General features: G+C 41.4%; 1 protein-coding gene across 1 annotated transcript in view; it reads left to right on the top strand.

Annotated features, from left to right (window-relative positions):
• Positions 1-17,895, top strand: part of LOC134350656 (BTB/POZ domain-containing protein 3) — a 30,958-nt gene extending 13,063 nt beyond the window's left edge. Inside the window, exon 4 of the mRNA XM_063056146.1 lies at positions 10,083-17,895. Coding sequence (XP_062912216.1) covers positions 10,083-11,115 — 1,033 coding nt within the window. The 3' untranslated portion in view covers positions 11,116-17,895. The remainder of the gene's footprint in view (positions 1-10,082) is intronic.
• Positions 17,896-22,489: the final 4,594 nt, after the last annotated feature.

The following is a 22,489-nucleotide window of genomic DNA, read 5'->3' as shown; positions in this document are numbered from 1 at the left end:
AGGGCGGAGTGGGGAGCCTGCTGTGTGGGCATCTGCTTGCTCTCCGTGTTGTGCTGCCCTAGCGTGTATATCATGGGGACAATTAGGATGCAAAGTGCATTGTCAACCCCAACCGATGGAGGGCCTCAAGATGAGGTGTATGTTGCCAGAATACAAGAGATATTATCCCAGCACTTCCACAAAATAGTGCCATAGGGTTTTTAATATCCAGCTGCTGAGAGGGTGAAAGGGGCTTTGATTCAATGTTTCATTCTGAATGAAGGCACTGAATACAGCTCAGTAATCTCCCAATATTGCACAAAGATAATAAGCTACTTTTTCCTATGTCTAAGACCCTGGAGTAGAACTTTCATTCATAGCTCTGTGACTCAGGTAAGAGGACAACTAACTGAGCCACATTTACTGAGGTGACTGAGAGCAGCAATAATTGTGTCAAAGTCTTCCACTAATAATTTGGGTTATTTGACAATCTACAGCTAATCGTGGGTTTACTGTTGTTTTAATATAGTAATCCATCTGAAAATAAGATTGCATTTGTTGTAGGGCTTTTGGATGTCCCCAAGCACTTTGAAACCAATTAAGTATTTTTGAAGAGTAGTCATTATTAGCAATGCATAAATTTTTTCTTTTAATTTTGAAGGCAAAATTTAACGCCTGTGAATTGGAAAGTCATTCAAGCATTCAACATGACGATATCAAGGCTATATTCTTCTTTATTTCTGAGGTGCATTCAATCACTGGCAATAGAATTGCTAATTACTTCAGAGCTGTAGTCTCTTTAGTCCTAGCTACACAATCTGAATTCACCAGTCTCTAGTTAGATTTTATAAAAATTAGCAGAATTGAAATAGCCCCAAATGGCAGTCTGGGGAAAAAAAGAAGAACGAGAGACAGATTGATTTGCTACTTTGAATAAACTGACACATAAAGAGCTCAAATGTAGTTAGGACGTGCGAGAAAAGATGTTCCCAGTAAAAAAACATCCATCTTTATAACTTGCAAGAGCAAGTAAAATTAGTTCTGCTTGGCATGCCAGTGGATAATAAACTGGTCAGATTTTCATTCTTGCCACATGGCAAGTTTGATTGTGAAATACAGAACGGAACAGGGCCGATTACAGTCAATAAAATAACTGGGTATATAGTGTATAGCTGAGAGATTCTTTCATGATATGTTCCAGATTGGGATGCTGCATAAATTCCCACCTGTAGGGTTTTACATTGCATCAACGATTCACTCTCACTCCCTTATGATTAAAATCAATTAGCTTTATTTGTCCATGAAAAGTAATCTCAAGTTGATTAAAGTGGTTACAAGTTACAAAAACAAAGAAACCTGGAACTGTTCAGCAGGTCAAATGTGATGGGAAAGATAGGGAGTGTTTCATATTGCCCTTCATCAGAAATGGAAAATGAGAAGACAAACATGTTTTTAAGTTGCAGAGAGGGAAAGAGGTGGGGAGAACAGTGGGAATGGCTCTGGTAGGGTGCACACCATGGTTGTCAAGGTAACAACTACTTCAAGAACTGACAGTTAGAACAAAATGGCGCAGAAACAAGTTGAATTACAGACAATCCCTGCATTATGGTCAGTCAGATTACAGAAATTCTCCTTTACAATATTCACAAGTCATGCCTCAGAAATTTGAGGTCTATAGTAAAATTTGCTGTCACAGAATTTGAGTGGAAAAAATTACCACACTATTTACTTTCAACTCACATTCCTTGACACCTGCACAGATGATGTGGTTGCACTTCGCAGAAAATTGTGATGCAGATCTTTTTTTAGGATAGAAACACTCCAGAGCACAGGGATTGCCTGCATAGCAAATTGAAGCAGAAAGACACAGCCATGTCCACGAAAATGGGAGGCGGGTTACCTAAAATTCTCAAACTCAATGTTAAATTATGAGAGTTCTGCTGTGCCTAATCAGCAGATGAGATGCTGTTCCTCAAACTTAGGATGGATATCAAAGGAGTAATATTGGACATCAAAAGCAAGATATTAGAGTGGGACAGGGGTAGAGACTGGCAGGTAGAGGCTCAGGTTCACTCTTGTGAACTGAATGGAGGTTCATTCCTAAGTGATCAGCCCATTTACTTTAGGTTTCTGCCAATACATTGACTCTCACCAAATGATGCTGTTTGACTTACTGGACTGTTTCCAGCATATGTGGTTTTATGTTGCAATTAATTAGTGGTCCAAAAAAAGCAAAAAAATGCTGGGGGAAACTCAGTAAGTCCAGCTGCATCTGTGGGAAAGAAACAATCATTATTTCAGGTCTGCAACCCTGCATCGTTTTTGTTTTTTCTATCTCTTTTCAATTCCTGTCCTTCCCTGATCTCTGAGTAGCTGACTACACCTTTCCTTTGTTCTGACAAAGGGCCGCAAGCCCACAACTTTTCCACAGTTGTTGCCTGACATGCTGAGTCTTTACCAGTACTTTATGTTTTTGTTCAGGTTTCCAGGTTCTGCAGTTTTTTGTTGCCATTAATTAAAATGGTAGTGTAGAATACAATAATAAGGTTATTATATGAACAGTTAAGTCTTAGGTGGAGGAGAACTGCCCAGTAGCTGTTGTAGGCTGAGCTCCGCTGAACGTATAACAAAGATATCAGCATTGTTTTCCTAGTGAGGTTAATACGTTATCCCTAATCCAGCATCGATTCCTCCATAGCTCTTGCAGAGTCAGAGTTTTGATATAATGTTGCCCTTTCCCGTTCTCCTTCTACAGGGATATTCCTGTTGCTCCTTCCACATTAAATTTCATGCTAAAATTTGCTTGTTTCCAGCAGGCAATCGTTTATGAATTGATAACGCTGAGTCCCTTGGTATCCACAGCACCATCTCTATCTAACCTTATCAGCTTTGTTGATTTCTGTTCTCTGTGTCTGATGTGAGTTATTCTTCTTCTCGTATCTACCAGTGACTAACCACGTTTTTCTCATGTGCTGATAACATTTCTTGTTTTCCCATCATTGGCTCCCATTGCTTGGTAACATAGCTTGTACATTTATTCTCACAACATTATATCAAAACTCTCTGACAAACCCTCAGACTCCATAAGACCTGGAAATAAAAGGTTGGCATCAATAGAAATCAAAACTATTGGAGTGTTGTAAATATCCACTGTCTTCCAGGGTTGGAAGACTGCTACCCTTACCCATCTTGGGCTTATTGAGACTCCTGTCCCAAATCAACTTGGTCATTCTTAAGCAAAAGAAGAAGCACTATAGGAACTCCATAGGCCAGGCATCATCTGTGGAGGATAATGGGCAGTCAATGTTTTGGGTTGAGATCCTTCATTTGTATTTGCCTCCTAAGTAACCTCTGAAGTGGTTTGGCAATTTTTTCATGTGTAGACAAATGAATGTACCTTCTTTCTTCTTTTTGAATACCCAGATATATTTATGCCTTACATTGTTTTCTGTTTGTGAGGATAATAGTTTTCCGATCCCTCATTGTGGTAAGGGGAGAGAATGTCGATAGTGTGGCCAGGAAATGCAAAAGATTGGTTTGTCCTTTCTGGTTTTTGTAGATCGTGTCATTTCCTACAAGAAATCAGAATTATCAGAGAAATGTCTCTTCTTGGAATGGCTAAGCCTGAAAGATTTTTTACAGTTTCTTGATAGAAAGAATCAGATTGACTGAAAGTAAAGATCAGGAGATATGTAAGTCAGGCTGTCAATTCACTGTCATCTGGTTTGCAGTGTCGCACAACTAGAGCTCTGCTTCAGAGTATTAATGATGTTACTCAAGTAAAAACAAGCTTGTTGTTTAAATATTGTAAAAAGAAGCTGTTCCTTTTGTAAATGGTTCAGAGACCTGGAAGGCCAGATTCATTATTTCGACCAGAGGTACACGGGCAGCATGTGAAGAAATACCTGTATGCAGAGCAAGGCTGTAATGGTGGTAGAATGAGAACCAATCTGATCCTTCAAAGGTAAATTGAAGAGGCAATTCAAGGACAATAATTTTGTATGTGGGACAGTGAAAGAGCAGGCAATCGTACTTGTGGGATTTCTCTGTTAGGAATCACCATGTATCTGATGTGTCAAGTATCCTCTTTCAATTCCATTAATTTTCAATGATTCTAATGACTCTAAATCACTAAATGAGACAATGAAAGTGCAATTTTAAGCCAAAACAGTAGACCTCTCATTCTTGCCTCATTGCTCCCTCATCGTTCTTTCCCACTCATTCTGTTTACTTAACTTTAATGTTAAGGTTTTATCTGCCTGGGTTAAGTCAGTCTACATTATGTTCTGTTTTTATGTTCTAAGTTCTTTACTTGATATATTTCTGTTTCTGTATTAATTTATGAAATAGAGCTGTCACTGAACGGCTTCACTCCTAAATGCCCTTAAGAGTGCTTTGGCCATTCCAGTAAGATGGCAGCGTACTTGGGTGCAGCAGCCTTTCTAGGTCCAAACACAAAGGGATAATTGTTCATCTTTTACGTCATTTCTATGACCGCAAGATATTGCTGGATATTAAGAACACCGAGGACTGTAGGTCTACCCCACTAGCGAGTTGCTCAGCAGCAGTGGAGCTGGATTTGATGTGCACCGTATTGCAGCCTGCTCAGCCACCCAGGGAAGAAGGCAACAGAGACAGTGCATGATGGAACATCTGACTGTCTTGGATGTTTGTACTGTGATTGCAAGATGCTGTTAGGCATTGTCATTGTAGAATACAAGTCCGATTCACTGGTTGATTGGTGAGACCAGTGGCCGAGGAACTGCATGGCCTTGATGTTGCGTGGACCAGGCCCTTATGCCTCGGGGTCGCCTGTTGCAGCTGCCAGGGAAGGAGATGCCGGAGCTGGCTGTGTGCCACTGGATTCTGTGCTGGTTTTGGGGCTGGCCCTCCCATCGGTGCTGCTGTCCAGTGCATTATTCCGAGGCTGCACTTGCGCAAGATGGGAACTGCTGAGTGCTAGTTCATATAGAAACATGGCTGCAAGGCATATTCCATGCACCATCAATCCACAGGCCATGACGCTCAGGAACTTGGGCTATATTATTATTTTTATTTGCTTTGTTTTGTAACTATGTTTCTCTACTATCATAATTATACGTGCTGTTTGATGTGTTTTTGTTGTGTATGTTGGTACCGTTTTTTACGCCTTGGCCTCAGAGGAACGCTGTTTCGTTTGGCTGTATTCTTGTGTATGGTTGAATGACCACAATTAAGTTTCAACCTGAACTTGAACTTGGCTTCCTGGCCCCTTCTGTGGAGAGTTAAATGCCAAACGCATTGCTGAAGATATGAAGCCGTACTTACTCGTACAAACTATTATCTATCTAGGGACAGTATTGAACCAGATGGGCTTTAATAACAAACTGGTAGTTCCATGTTTGCCCTAATGGATAACAGCTTTTCATTCCAAGTTTATTTAATCTACTGAATGCATTAACTTAGGTGGATTTGACTGATTATTAGTCCAGCCACAGAAACACTCTGCAGTAATGCACTCAGTTTGTCACTATGCTAATAATTTCCCTCTGCCCGCATTCTGCATTTTGGAGTTGGGACTTATAAACATACCAGCTTTAATTTGGGCAGAAATGAGAATGGAAAAGTTTAATTTTTCTTCATCCAAAGCCAAAAGAGTAATAAAGAGCAAGATTGATAATGGTTAATATATTAAAACATGGCATGTATAGGATGGCAAACAAGAGAATATCTGCAGATTCTGGAAATTCAAGCATCCACCCCCACCAGGAAGGCCTCAAGACTCTCAGTTTCTTTCTGGACACCAGACCCAACCAGTTCCCCTCCACCACCACTCTCCTCCACCTGGCTGAATGTGCTCACTCTCAATAATTTCTCCTTTGGCTCCCCCCACTTGCTTCAAACAAAGGGTGTAGTCGAGGGCACTCACATGGTTCCCAGCTTTTTCTGCATTGGTGGTGGCTACGTGGAACAGTCTATGTTCCAAGCCTGCGCTACCCACTCCACTACTTCTACTATACGACATTGACAACTGCATTGGCGCTGCTTCCTGCACCCATGCCTAGCTCCTCCACCCAGCCCTGAAATTTACCTGGTCCATTGGGAGACGGCTTTGCCGAACACCTACGCTCCATCCGACAGAAAAAGCAGGATCTCAGTGGATCTCCCAGTGGCCACCCATTCTAATTCCACTTCGCAATCCCATTCCCACATCTGAGTCCATGGCTTCCTCTACTGTCATGATAGGACCACACTCAGGTTGGAGGAGCAACACCTTAATTCCATCTAGGTACCCTCCAACCTGACGACATGAACATCAATTTCTCAAACTTCCTGTAATGCCCCCCCTCACCATTCCCCATTCCCATTTCTCTCTCTCACCTTATCTCCTTACCTGCCCATCACATCCCTCTGGTTCTTCTCCCCTCTTCTCCATTTTTCTTCCATGGCCTTATGTCTTCTATCAGATCCCCCCTTCGCCAGCCCTGTATTTCTTTCACCAATGAACTTCCCAGCTTTTTACTTCACCCCTCCCCCACCCCACCCCCTTTGCTGGTTTCACCTATCACTTAGTATTTCTTCCTCTCCTCCCTCCACCTTCTAACTCTAACTGCTCCTGATGAAGGGTCTTGGCCCGAATTGTCGACTGTACTCTTTTCCATAGATGCTGCCTGGTCTGCTGAGTTCCTCCAACATCTTGTGTGTGATGCATAGAATGGGCTGTGCCAAACAACTATCCACAGCAGATGGGCAGGGACATGACAATTATCAAGTTCCAACGCAGGTCTCATAACTATTACCACAAGTTGTCAGATTGGTCTGATGTGCAGCTTATCACTTTAAATATTTACTAAGAACTTCCCTTAGATTAGTGCAGCAGAAAACCGGAATTGTTTCAGAGGTTTTGATTGTTGGGAATCAATGGAATACCATTTAGTATAAGGTGTAGCAAAGAAGGTAAACAGATTGAATCCGCCATGATCTAGTACAGTGGTCCCCAACCACCGGGCCGCAGAGCATGCGCTACCGGGCCGTGAGGAAGCAATATGATTTGGCGATATGAGTCAGCTGCACCTTTCCTCATTCCCTGTCACGGCCACTGATCAGCTATTATGCATGCGTAGTCATGACCCGCGCATCATCTGTGTCAGGGCGGGAAGGCGATCAACTCCTCGAGCTTGCAAATGATGACGGGCTGAAAAGTATGTTTGATACAACATCTCTGTCAGCATTTTGGATCAAAGTCAAGGCTAATTATCCTGAGATAGCCACGAAAGCACTGAAAAAGTTGCTTCTATTTCCAACATTTTTCTGCGAAGTGGAGTTTTCTGCAATGAATTCAACGAAAACTAAACTGCGGAATAGACTGGGCATCAGGAACGCCCTTCGAGTATCGCTGTCTCCCATCACCCCTCGATAGGACGGTGTTGGTGCAGGGAAACAAGTCCAGGGCTCACACTGATTCAGCGATATTGGAGCGTGGCAATGATTTTACATATTCATACGGGGAAAATATGTGCTGTGTGTTTAATATCCAAATGTTACTTAAAATGTTATGATGCTATTGACTTATAAGTGACATATATAACCGTATAACAGTTACAGCATGGAAACAGGCCATCTCGGCCCTTCTAGTCCGTGCCAAACGCTACTCTCACCTAGTCCCGCCGACCTGCACTCAGCCCATAACCCTCCATTCCTTTCCTGTCCATATACCTATCCAATTTTTCTTTCGATGATAATATCGAACCTGCCTCTGCCACTTCTACAGGAAGTTCGTTCAACACTTACTCCAAGTTCCCCTGATAATTGACTTATCATTATATTCATGCGAGGAAAATATGCGCTCTGTGTTTAATATTAAACTCGTTAGATAAACCCTTTTAGAAACAAAATTGAGTGTATAACCCGCTTATAACCTATATTCCGGTAGTGATTAACACCCACCCCCATGACCAGAATCGCCAAAAAGGATTTGCTGGGGGGGGGCGGGGGAGGAGGGAAATCGGCAAGTAACAACGCGCATGTGCATTCGTGCCCGCGCAAGGCTTCATGGTCATTGTAGTCTTTTGGGTAAACAACGTATTTGGCTGCTACTCTTGTCCGTTGGCAACGCTACCACCACCGGGTCGGCCGGTCCGCAAGAATATTGTCAATATTAAACCGGTCCGCAGTGCAAAAAAGGTTGGGGACCCCTGGTCTAGTAGATTGATGGAGTGTGCTCCTTTGAAAATAAAGCTGAGAAGGTCACTGATGTGTCCTTGGGGGGAGTACTTTGGAACCATAATTCTGTTAGTTTCAAGATAAATGGAAAAAGATATGGCTACAAATTAAAGCCCTAGATTTGAGGTAAAGCTAATTTTGACAGCATTAGACAGGATCTTGCAGATGTTGATTGGGGGAGGCTGTTAAAGGAGCGTCTGGCAGGGCTTTTAAAATGAGATAGGACAAGTGCAGGACCAGCATGCTCCTGTTACAATGGGAGATTAGAGAACCCTGTGTGACAAGGAATACTGGGGCTATGATCCGGAGAAAAAATGAGGTTTATATTAGTCTTAGGAGGCTGGGATCAAATGAGCCCCTCAAAGTGTATAATGGATGTAGGAGTCCACATAAGAAGGAAATTTGGAGGCCAAAAAGAGGGTCAGGAAAGGAGAATGGTAGAAAAGTCTACAACATAGTGGACAGTGAAGAAGATTGTCTAAGGACACTGCATAATCTGAATCAACTCAGTAAGGAGGCAAGGGAATGGCTGATGGAATTTATTTCAGGAAAAATGCAAAATGGTGCATTTTGGGAGGTTAACAAGGCCAGGGCATACTCAGCAAATGGCAGGGCATGGAGAATCTTTGAACACTGAGGCCTTGGAGTGCAAGTACATAGTTCCCTGGAAGTGACAAAACAGGTAGACGAAGTGGTGAAGCAGCCATTGGGTATGCTTGCCTTCCAATGGCTGAGGCATTGAGTACAGGAATTGGCAAGTCATGTTACTGTTGTTCAAATCGTTGATTAGACCATACTATTGTGTGCCGCTCTCTCTCGCCACATTAAGGGTTAACTAAGCTAGGTGCAATGTAGATTCAAAGGTATGCTTTCTGCATGGGAGGGCTTGAATTATAAGTAGAGATTGAATAGACTGGGATTTTTTTTCATAAGCAGAGGAGGCTTTGGGTTGATTTTATAGAGGATTATAAGATTATGAGAATTACATTGGGTTGATAGTCTTCTCAGGGTAGGGAAGTCTAAAACTAGAGACCGTAAATTTAAGGTGAGGGGAAAGATTTGGAAGGTATCAAGGAGCATGTTTTTATTACCACACTGAGAGCAGTGGGCATGTGGAATCAGCTGCAGAGAGGTTAAAGGCCTGGATGGACTGCACTTAGAGACGATATTTCCAGTTGTGGGAGAGCCTTAAGACCAGAGGGCACAGCATCAGAATAGAAAGACACCCCTTTAGAACAGAGATGAGGAGGAATTTATTTTACCAGAGGGCAGTGAATGTGCAGAATTCATTGCCGTAGACCGTTGTGGATATGGGCTATATCTAAAGTGGAAGTTGATATTTCTTGATGTCAAATTTTACGGGGAGAAAGTAGGAGAAAGGAGTTGAGAGGGAATAATAAGTCAATCACGAGTGAAGGGCAGAGCAGACTCAATGGGCTGAAAGACCTAATGCTACTCCTGTGCTTTATGGTTTATGGTCTTATAGAGACTGGTACTGCTACAACGTTTATAAGACATCTGGGCAGATGCATGGACAGGAAAGGTTCAGAGGGATAGGGGCCAAATACAGACAATAGACATCTTGTCAGCATGGATAAATTGGGAAATTGGCCTGTTTCTCTGCTGTATATCGCTAGGGATCTTTGATAAACAATAAGGCCAACTTCTGTTAAGAGGTTGCTAGGATGAGGGGGCTGAGGAAAGTAGATAAGCATATTTCTGTCTTTAATGGAGGTTTAATCAGGTCCCCGTACCCCCATATTATAGTATCTGAACCAGATCTATTATGCTGTGATAAACCAGTTCATAGTAGGTGTCCACCTTGGGATAGCACAGGTAGTGAAGCATATAGATTGCATTCCTTCTCCCATGGTTAGTCACCTCTTGTCCTATTTTTGCAGGTACATCTACTGTGATGAAATCGAGCTAGCTGCAGATACGGTCCTGGCCACCCTCTATGCGGCCAAGAAGTACATTGTCCCTCACCTGGCTCGAGCTTGTGTTAACTTCCTGGAGACCAGCCTGAGTGCCAAGAATGCCTGCGTGCTGCTGTCCCAGAGCTGCCTCTTCGAGGAGCCCGACCTGACCCAGCGCTGCTGGGAGGTTATTGATGCCCAGGCTGAGCTGGCTTTGAAGTCTGAGGGTTTTTGTGACATTGACTATCAGACATTGCAGAGCATCCTGAACAGGGAGACTCTCAACACCAAGGAAATCACCCTGTTTGAGGCGGTGCTGAGCTGGGCAGAGATGGAATGCCACCGGCAGGAGCTGACCACCAGCATTGAGAACAAGCGCAAAGTCCTGGGCAAGGCACTGTATCTGATCCGCATCCCAGCCATGACACTGGACGACTTTGCCAACGGGGCGGCCCAGTCCGGGGTGCTGACGCTTAATGAGACCAATGACATCTTCCTGTGGTACACGGCGGCCAAGAAGCCGGAGCTGGAGTTCGTGTGCCGGCCTCGCAAGGGCCTGGCGCCCCAGCGCTGCCACCGCTTCCAGTCGTGCGCCTACCGCAGCAACCAGTGGCGCTACCGGGGCCGCTGTGACAGCATCCAGTTCGCTGTGGACAGGAGGGTCTTCGTTGCCGGCTTTGGCCTGTATGGCTCCAGCTGTGGCTCAGCCGAGTACAGCGCCAGTATCGAGCTGAAACGACAGGGTCTCATTCTGGGCCAGAACTTCAGCAAGTTCTACTCGGATGGTTCCAGCAACACCTTCCCCGTGTGGTTCGAACACCCGGTGCAGGTTGAGCCAGACATTTTCTACACAGCCAGCGTGGTGTTGGACGGCAACGAGCTGAGCTACTTTGGGCAGGAGGGGATGACTGAGGTGCAGTGCGGAAAGGTCACCTTCCAGTTTCAGTGTTCGTCAGACAGCACCAACGGTACAGGCGTACAAGGTGGACAACTCCCAGAGCTAATATTCTATGGCTAAAGGGCAACAATGACACACTGGAAAGCCTTCCAATTCGCACTTCGGTCTGCCTAGTGTGACCTGTACACAGTATGGAACTAATTGTAAACTTAAACACTTGCAGATGAGAAAAAGACACACCATGCTGCCTCTATAAGTGCTTTCCAGTCCAGTCCCAATCTCAAGCTCTCGGTCCAAAGTTTGCAAATTGCAGCACGTCAAGCGAGCATCTAAGTACTTTTCCTAAACTAGCAGCTCCGAGGTTCTTTTGCCTTGGAGCGTTCACAGGGAAGGAGAGCAGTCAGGGGACTATCTCCCGCTCCCAATTATTGTAAAGCACATTCAGAAAGCATGCATATGTATAGAATATGCCTCTGTTAAATGTGCCGATCCATAAGTGGTCAAATTTAAATTTATGCACATGACTTTCCTGCCTATTTTACAGGCAATGAATTCCAATTTTCATCGCATTTGAATGAGAAAAATTCTCCTAAGCACGCCTTTTAATACACTTTCCAATCCCCTTTAATCTATGCCCCTGATAAAGAACTCTCAAACATGTAAAGTAAGATCCCCTTAATTTAATATGCCCCTATTTTAATCTCTTCTCATACCTTTTGTTTCAGTTTTTCTAAATATTTAAGATCTAGCAAGTATTACAAATTGATGGTCTCTTGATCAACAGCTTCAGCTACATCCATATGCTGTTCTAAAAGCAACGCTAGCTGTTTCCCTTTTCTACGCAAATAATGGTTTATTTAAGGAAAGATGTACTGTCAAACTGTTCAAGTTGATTCCTGAGCTAAAAGTGCTAATTTATGAGCAGCTTGAGCCTGTATTCATTGGAGTTTAAAAGAAGCAGTTGTGATCTTACTGAAACCTGTAGGAATCTAGGGTGTGGCACTGACAGAGAGGTTGGGTGCAGACAGGGCAAACAGTGGACTTTTCCCCTTCCTGCATAATCTAGATTTATGAAGCATACTTTTAGGACACGGTGTCTCCTAATTTAACAGGCAGGAGGAAGAATATCTTTGAAGTTTTTTTGAAACGCTTGCTTCAGAATTCTGTGCAGGCTGAGTCATAAAATCTGTCCGAGGCCGAGCTAGATTGATGTTGGTTTTTAGGGAGTTAACTGTTGTCGAACTAGATAAGAAAGTGGAACTGAGACCAAGATGATGTCAGCCATGATCTCAATGAATAGTGGAACAAACTTCAAGGTAATTCTGTTCCTTTTATGTCCATGTATTTAATACTGTTTGGCTAGCCTAGGTGTAAAAATTATATTCACCTATTCACCAGCAAAGGTGAAAGGTCTGGGATGTTCATTTTGTAATGGATTACTATAGCTATTGGGATACTGCCACAGAATGGACTGAATGGCCTGGCTTCCCTCACCTCCATCCTCTGCAAAGCACAGCTACAAATTTCTCCACCTTTCTTGTCCCCACTTGTCGTGATGTGTTGAAGTACCTTTTAATGGAGAACATATTTGACTTTGTTGCTGCCAAGGTAATGCAACGGGAGCACAGGTAGCATGATTGAAATGGATAAACAGAATTTTAAGATGTGCATGAAGGGATGAAAGCTTGTCAGCTGAAAGAGTGGGTGTAAGGATGCTCAAGTCTTCCAATGAGAGTTGAAGGGGTATACAACAGGAATTCTGCAGATGCTGGAAATTCAAGCAACACACATAAAAGTTGCTGGTGAACGCAGCAGGCCAGGCAGCATCTCTAGGAAGAGGTGCAGTCGACGTTTCAGGCCGAGACCCTTTGTCAGGACTTTGTCTGTTTGTCCTGTTGAAGGGGTATAATCCTTTGTTATTTTTTACTGCACAACCAATGCTCAGGATAGAACATGAATCAGAAATTGTAGGTCGAAGTTACACTACAAAAACTTGAGCACAAAATCAGCCTGTCTCTCTATTCTAATAAGGGAGTGTTGATCTGCCAGAGGGACAGTCTTTTGCATGAGACATTAAATTGAAGCTCTGTCTGATCTCTCAGGTAGATGTACTAAATCATAAAGACTGTCTGCAGGTGCTGGAAATCCAAAGCAACACACGCAAAATGCTGGAGGAACTCAGCAGGTCAGGCAGCATCAATGGAAATGAATAAACAGTTGACGTTTCAGGTCAGGACTCCGAATAAGGGTTTCTTTCCATAGATGCTGCCTGACCTGCTGAGTTCCTCCAGCATTTTGTGTGCGCTGTTTCAGATGTACAAGATACCCTGATGCTATTTGGAAAAGAGGCAGGATGATCCCCCTGGGATCCTGTCATAAGTCAATCAGCATTGGTAAAATAGGAAATTTCTAAACATTGTGAAAACAGTTTTTGCAAATCCTACTTGGGCAAAATTGGGTGGCGCATTTCCTCTATTAGAAGAGTAATTAGAGAGGATGAAGGGTGATGTGGAAATCCCTTTTTCCTTCCTCCATCTAATAATAGCCGTTTACCCATCTCAGTTAGAGTACCTAGGTTCTACCACAATTTCCTGTTGCTAGAATCACTGAATCCTATAATTTTGGGCAGCCTTCTAGACACTTGTTAGCAGTGATAGTGGGAGATCAGAATGCATATTCTTTGCTTCTGTCTCACCCCTTCCCTTGACAATCTAATGTAGAAGCAAAGGGACAGTATCTATTCTGATATGAGATCATGAACTTGAAGCATTACCCTTGTTTCTCTCTTTATTGACGCTACCTAACCTGCCAAGTCTCTCCAGCATCTACTATCGTTTGTACATTTGTGGTATACCAGTATCTACCTCTAGTTTACTTGAGTTGGTCTGTAGACCGATATGACCATTTTTCCTATGCATAGAATGTGTTAAAGAGAACAAAAAACTGAAAATCAAATTTGCAAGAAAATGTTTTGAATTACAGTAAATGTATTTCATCTCCAGAATAATTTAACTGATCAGAATGTGCTGGCCATTGTCTTATTAAATTGTGTGGGAGGATGAAAAGGCAGCAGAAATCAATGGTAGGTTGATGTAATAAAGAATACTGTAATCATCTTCCAAGAGTCCTTCATACAAAGCAAATGAACCTTGTAAATAGAGATTAGTTTGGCTACACTTTTTACAGTCTAATAATTAAGACCTTTCAAGCAAGGTCTCTGGAGATTTTTTCCCTTTTCGTTCACTAGCCACTGGCAATACATTTTTGATCATATAGCAAGATACAAGAAAAAGAGAAATGATAATACTTTATTAATTAAGTTAAGAGAAACTTACTGAAACATTGACATGAAGCTTGTATGTGCTGACAGTTGGGAAAGGCTTTGCCTCCAGTCCCCAGTTCACCTAATATTAGTTCAGGGGTGATCTAGTTGAACTGTTTCAAATATTTAGAGGACTTGATAGTAGACAGAGAGAGACCATATGCTTCTCATTGGAGAAGTCCAGAATAATTGATTAGAACCTTAAATTTGAATGGTGTCATTTGATGTGTTAGGGTGTCAAGAAGCACTTCCTCACACTAAGAACGGTGGGAATCTGGAAGCATCCTGCTTCAGAGCTGCAACCCCACCACCACCTAACCCCAACATTCTACCACCACCTACCCCAACAACCCTGCTGTCTGTACCAAAAACAAAATTTCAACTCTGGAGATCATTGAAAAAAATCAAAATAGAAATCATTTGGCTTTTGTTTACCAAGGGAGTAAGGGTTAATAAACCAAAGTAGTTGGAAAGCCAATGTCCAGAAAATCCATGATCTAATAGAATGATGAAACAGACCCAAGGAGATAGATCACCTCATCCCATTCCTGTCATCTGAAGAGCAAACTACTCCATCATTTGCCTAGATAATATTCAAATATTCATATTTTTGAATTGCATGCTCAAAATAAAAATATATTAAATCAAAGGAGAATATTTGAAATTGCCATCTGTGCACAGACTTAAGGAAAAATGTGAAAGTCTAAGAAAGACCATATTGTTATCAGGGCAGAGGAGTCAGTTATATCTTGCATTTGTTTGTGGATCAGAGACAGCACTGGTAAGGCAGACATTTATTGCCCATACTTAATTTCATCAGAATTAAGTGACCTATTTCTAAGCAGAGAGCATCAAACATGTTCAGTTCTTTAGAGAGATTGGGATAGGGAAGGTTGAGAAATAACCAAACAAGATTTTTCAAAATGATCACATTTGACAGTAATTGATTATAGATCAGCAATCAAAGTTATTGGCCAAAGAGCTTGACAGTTAATTCCATAAATAATTTTGAAAGAAATTGAGTAAGGAATTGAGGATGAAGAACTTATCAACTTTGAACAAAAAATGAGGGTGATGAACTAAGCACATCTTTTTCAAAAGGGCCTACATTGACCCGATGGGCCAAATGGTCTCTTTTTGTGTTCTAGATTCCTATCATTTCACAATCAGCTTTTGGGGAAAGTTTTAGCACGGTATTGTTGGACAGCTTTTCAAGGCCAGCATTCATTTTGAAGTCTGGAAGGGGAATTATGGTGTCAGTAATTAATGAGAACAGACAGTAACTACTGATTTAGCTCATCTATACCAGATTAAAAATAGCAGCTTCAAAGTCTAATGGACATAATGTGCTTAGCTGACAGAAGCCATGAAATCAGGACAGATACCCTTGAAGTTATTTGTTAGACACATCACGAACTTGCATCAAAAACGTGCAGTACCACTTGGGACAACTATCTCTTTTAATCGGCTTCATAAAAGCTATAACACAAAGAAATGGATGTCACTTCCTTCGGTTATTTATCTAAATCTTATTATGGGAATCAATCATAAAACCAATGAATGACAGAGAATGGAAGTAGGAGGCCATTCAGCCCAATATACCTGTGCCAGCTCTTTAAAGGAAATAACTAATAGTCCTTCTCAGTATTAGGTTTATTTTCCATCCTCAGATAATGTTTTTTTTAGGAAGTTACTACTTATTCTGAAAATTAGCATGCAGTTGCACCTGGTAATAAGGAGTGAAATGTGAGTCTTTATTGCAAAGAAAATGGAATGCAAATATAGGAAAGAACGGTGCAGAGACCTGGTTAGGCCACACCAGGAGTACTACAGGTAATTTTGGTAAGTTTATATAAGGAGGGGTTTATTTGCCTTTAAAGTAATACAGGGAAGGTTTACTAGGTTGATTCCTGTGAGGAAGCAGGTAATAGATTAATCAAATATAATTTGAGTTTATAAGATTGAAAGGTAGTCTTTATTGAAACCTGGGTTTCTTAGGGATCTTGACAGGAAGGATTTTTCCCTGGTGGGGAAGTCCAGAACTAGAGGGCATAACCTCAGGATGAGGGTTGGTTACTTAAGGCTGAATTGAGGAGGCATTTCTGAAGATTTAAACATTAGCTTTATTTGTCACATGTGCATCGAAACGTATGGTGAAACGCTTCATTTACGCCAATGGCCAACACAGTCCAAAGACGTGTTGAGGGCAGCCCACAATTGTCGCCATGCTTCTGGCACCAACGTAGCATGCCCACAACTTACTAATCCTTAACCGTATGTCTTTGGAATGTGGGATGAAACTGGAGCACCCATGGCCACGGGGAGAACGTACACACTCCTTATGGACAGCAGCAGGAATTGATCTCTAATCACTAATCCCAGGCACTGTAGTAGTGTTACTCTAACTGCTATGCCACCGTGCTGAGTGATGTAAATCCTTAGAGTTACCTTCTCTTGAGAGCTCTAAATGATGAGATAGGTTTTCAGAATACTGTGGGAACTGAGGAATATGGGGTAAGGCAAGAACGTGGAATTGAGGCCAAAGGTCAAATCTGCCATGAATTTAAGTGGCAGAGTAGGGTCAAGGCATATGACCTACCCGTGTACTTACATGTTATACTGCTGCATTCATCTCCATTCTGATCAGGATATGTTGTGTCACCTCATCTTTTAAATAGGATCTTGGCCATTCCTAGGAATAATAATACATCACCACATTTTTAAAAACCTTGGATTTCCTAATAGTTCTCCCAGTTTTGTTTTTTTTACGTTAATGGCTAAATGATACCATGTTTCAGTTTATTTAGACCAAATGGTCTTGTAATACAGATAAGCCGCCAAAGTTAAAACTACTCCCCGTTATAATAGTTGCTTTGAAGCTTTGCAAGTAAATGATACAAACTGCTTGTGGGAGTGTATCACAAATTTGCTGATTATTGCAGCTCTGCATTTTAGTTTGATTTGCAAACCATAACAGTTATATTTCATACTTGAACAAGCATCTGGCTAGACCAATGCTGTTTCGATAGAAGAATTAAAGTGTCTATGGACCTACTAACTGAAGTGAAATGTGATTTCTTTTTTTCTAAAAAAAAATGGCAATTTGATAAGGAAGAATGTTATTGTGGTATGTAATTAATTTCACAGCTTTTTTAAAAAAAGAAACATTCATTTGTTACTGCATTGTATATTGCTCCTGTGAAAATGGTGAAGTAACAAATTTTATTTGTGCATCAGTCTGGCACTGTATGTTTCAGTGAAATCTATACATATCTATAACTAAAATCATTTCCAAAGTACATATTTGACACTGATTATATAGTTTCTTAAATTGTGGTTGGCAACTGAAGTCTTTGTGAAGATGATAAAGTACCTCAAGCTTGAAATTGTTGTACCTTCACATGCTGTAATGAAGCAGTTTGAATGTTGTTAGACAGATGAATGTGTAGGATTTATTAAAACTTCAAAGGGAAATAAAGAAAGCTGGTTCTTTGTTGTCTGCTAGATGCATCTAAAATACTGCATTTTCACTTTGTTCATCCTTTTCTTGCTACCTGGAAGCCAAAATCCATGACCTTTTCCTTTGCTTGGTGTTCATCTGAAAGAATTTCTTTCAGTGCAGTTTTACGGAGGAAGGTTTCTCTTTTATTGATATTTATTTGCCAGAATCTAACTCTTATAAAAAGAACTTGAGTCATATTCATGAATGGTGAAACATGTCCATTTGTGGCATGCCCCTAGCCTTGTAATTTTTTTTGGAAGAGAAAATGTGAGAAGACTGTGGAGGACATACTTGGTCCTGTTCTAGTGCACCAGTAATGTTAGCATTGGCGTGTGTACAGTGCTTCTCCAGGGAGACTTTAGACATACTGTCGAGTTTGAAGTCACTACAGGGAATTATGGCAATAATTCCATGAGAACATATGAATCTTTAGCTTCCTCTAAATCATTATTGTAGAACTCTTTCCAATAGTAACAGATGCTGTATTGTATTGACTTTTACTGGAAAATCATAAGCTGGATTGCATGAACATCACCCCTAAAATAGTGAGGAACGCATCAATACTGCAACCCGTTATTGTGACCACTTCAGGGAAAATTCTGATGAAATTTGGCTTTAATTTCTTATGGCAAATTTCCAACAGATTACACTGAACCATTAACTCATCACAAACCCAACTATCAGTGTTAGCACTTAACTATTTATAACTGAGGATGTTCTTCTATAGAAATGTGTCAAAAAAAAGCCTTTTAAAGAACTGTGAAGAATCCTTAAGCATCATAGTTGAAGCAATATAAACCCAGATCCTCAAACTCAATGTACTGCCCTAAATTCAGATATTAAATAACCTACAATATACAGCATAGAAATACTCATATCGGGAAGAGTTTCATGAAAGCATCAAGTTGTTCTTCAAGGCAAACAACTGACGAAAGGTCTTGGCCTGAAACGTCAACTGTACCTCTTCCTAGAGATGCTGCCTGGCCTGCTGCTTTAACCAGCAATTTTGATGTATGTTGCCTAAGTTGTTCTTCAACATGAGATGTTGAAAATCCAAAGTAACAAAAGCAAAATGCTTGAGGAACTGGGAAGGTCAGGCAACATCTATGTGGAGGAATGAGCAAACTCAGCCCAAAACATCAATTGTTTATTCCTCTCCATAGATGTTGCCTGACATGCTGACTTCCAACAGCATTTTGTGAAATTGTTCTTAAACCCAGCTAGTTTACCGTTGTTCTATAGGGAAGGAAATTTTCCTAGCCTGGATTTCTGTGACTCCAAACCTACGATAATGATTGTTTGGTAACTTTTGTCTGAAAGGCCAACATAATTATTAGTTACAGTAAGCTGTCCTCTTCATCACCTATACAAAAGGCAATTTGAGCATGTGGCTCATCACTACTTTCTCAAGGGCATTAAGGGCTGCCCTTGCTCACAAATTCACAAGTACTGCAGGAGAACTAATAAAAGAAGCACATGGGATCCTAAAGAGACAGACACTAAGTACTTATGTAACAAAATACAAAAAACTCAGAATGTGGTCTTGTCCATTTCATTCACTCCAAGATGTTTCCTTGGAGGTGGAGGGGATGGGTGTGTACAGGTGCCGGTTACTGATCTCGGATTGGAAGCAAAGCTATGGGAGAAATATCATCCAATCTGCTTCATTGGAAAAGAAGAAATTACTGAAAACCAGCATTGCATGTACAGTAAATAAAGGACTCAATACCGGACATAGGACTCCTCGAGGAATGAGTGTGGCCGGTGTTCCTTCAAGATCCTTCCTGCTCCTTTATCCATAATAGGTACCACTGCACCATGTAGACACTACTAGAGTTTCCCAGCTCCTCACCATTATGAAGTCTTGGTTTATTGATCTACAACACAGAGCCAAAGAATAGGTACAGCTCAGAAGGAGGTAATTTATTCCATCGTGTCATCACAGGTTATTCTACCAGAACAACTTATTAAATCCACTGCCAAGCACATCCATCCTCCCAGCCACAGCTCTGTTGAAGGGCTGGGATTGGGATGGCGGATGGGAGTGGAACTAATGAGTTTGTAGCTTTGCAAATATTTCTTCGCCATGTATTTACTCAATCCTCTCTCAAATGCTGAAGCCAATCCTGTCTCTCCACAACATCAACAGGCAGGTATTCCAAACACGTACTGCATATTCCTCATGTCACAGTTCATTTTCTTTCTCTTTATTATTACACCCGTGACTTTTAGTCCTTGAACATTGCATTCACGGGAAAAGTGGAAGAGCATGCTGTTACCCACTCTGTTCTACAGTCGGTGGTCACTTTATTTGCTACTCACTGTACCTAATAAAGTGACCACTGAGTATATTTGTGGCCTTCAGCTGCTGTAGCCCATCAAAGTTTGACATGTTTTAAGTTCATAGATAATCTGCACACCACTTTAGTGACGCATGATTATTTGAGTTACTGTCAACTTGAACCAGTTTGGCCATTCTCTGACCTCTCTCATTAATGAGATGTTTTCTCCCACAGAACTGCCGCTCACTGGATGTTTTGTTTCTTGTACCATTCTGACAGTTGTGCATGAAAATTCCAGGAGATCAGCAGATTCTGTGATACTCAAATCACCCTATCTGGTACCAAAAATCATTCCAAAGTCAAAGTCACTTAGATCACATTTCTTCCCCATTCTGATGTTTGGTCAGAACAACCAAATCTCTTTACCATGTCTGGATGCTTTTATACATTGAACTGCTGTCACATGATTGGCTGATTAGATATTTGCATTAACTAATAGCTTATGGGTGTACCTAATAAAGTGGCCACTGAGTGTATCTATTTCTTTCAAATTACCACCCCCCCCCCACCTCCATTCCACCTCAATAAAACAGGACCACCCTCTCTAATTTATCCTGGTAACTTAACTCACTTGGCTTAGGAACCATTCTTGTATATCTTTTCTGGACACTTGCCAATGCTTTTCTATAATGTGCTGGCCAGAAATGAATAAAATACTTCATTTGAAGCTGGACGAATGTTGTAAAGGTTCAGAATGGCTTCCCTGTTTTTATACTCGACACCTCTACTAATAAAGCACAGAACTGTGTTTGCTTTATTAACTACTTCTCAACATGTTCTGCCACTTTCAATGCTTTATGCTCAGGTCTCTCTGCCCCTGCACATCTGCCAGACTTTAGTCTATTCATCCATCTGAATCTTTCACTTGACTTCAGTCAGTCATGACTGGCAAAGTGTTTGAATTCTCCATGAATTTACAACTAGGTCTATTATTCCGTTTCACCATGCCACTAGAGATCAGTTTTGCTCTTGTGGAACTCAGCTGATCAGAATCCACTTAAATGCAGCAATCTGATTCCATGGTATAAATCAACCAATTGACAGCCGTTATATCAATTCTGTGATGCAGTTCAGTATTCTGTTTTGTTTCTCATAGAATACTACCAGTATCGGGAAGAGTGACATGAAAACATTCAGCCCACAATGTGCCAATCTTGATGCCATTTTATACTAAATACCCTGTGTATCATACATATCCATGCCCCTCATTTTCATGTATCTATCTAAAAACATCTTAAACTCCACCAGACTTTCTGATTCCATTACTGCCTTTGCTGAAAATATCTAGCCCCTCGTGTCACCTTTAAATACGTACCCCTCTTCTGGTGTTTGACATTTCTAGCCTGGGGAACACATTCTGACTGTCTAGCTACTTATGCCCCTTATAGAGTAAAAACTTCTATCAGGTCTTCCCTCAGCTCTGATGGTCTAGAGAGAACAACCAAGTTTGTCCAACCTTTCCTTATAGCTCATACCCTCTAATCCTGGTAGCATTTTGGTAAACCTCTTCTGCACCCTCTCTATAGCCTCCGTATCCTTCCCTTATGGGAAATCAGAACTGCATTCAATACTCCAAGTGCATTCTGACAAAAATTTTATACAGCTGCAGCATGACCTCCTTACTTTTATACTCAATACCCCTACCGACGGCAAGCACACCATACACTTTCTTTACCACCTCATCTACTTGCATAGCCACTTTCACTGAACTATGGACCTGATCTCAAGATTCTTTTCTGCAACAATGCTGTTAAGGTCTCTGCCATTAATTGGGTACTTTCTTCTTTCATTTGACTTCCCAAAGAGCAACAGTTCACATTTGCCTAGATTAAACTCCATCTAACACTTCTCTTTCTATGTCTCTAACTGATCTATATCCTATTGTATTCTTTGATAGCTGTTGACACTGTCTAATAATCTTAGTGTCATCTGCAAACCTGCTAATACACCTGGCTACATTTTCATCCAGATTATTGATATATATATAGCAAATAACAGAGGGTCCCAGCATCAATATCTGCAGAATACCACTGGCCATGGATCTCCAGCCTGAGTAACTGCCTTCCATCCCTACTCCTTGTCTTCTATGGGCAAGCCAGTTCTGAATCAAGCCTTGCAATTCTCCTTGATGCCATGTGGATAACATCCACTGCCTCCCCCTCATCAAGCTCCTTTGTCACCTCCTCAGAAAACTAAATCAAGCTTATAAGCCATGACATGCCCTTCACAATCCCTAAACAGTCTATGCTTTTCTAAATTTGCATAAATCCTTGGGGACTTATCCAACTTGACACTTTTCAGAAGACACAGCATAAACTTTTCCTTAAA

The sequence above is a fragment of the Mobula hypostoma genome, chromosome 8 (genome assembly GCF_963921235.1).
Source record: "Mobula hypostoma chromosome 8, sMobHyp1.1, whole genome shotgun sequence".
Lineage (NCBI taxonomy): Eukaryota > Metazoa > Chordata > Chondrichthyes > Myliobatiformes > Myliobatidae > Mobula > Mobula hypostoma.
The sequence above is the reverse complement of the archived record's forward strand: the minus strand, read 5'-3'. Positions and strand labels throughout refer to the sequence as shown.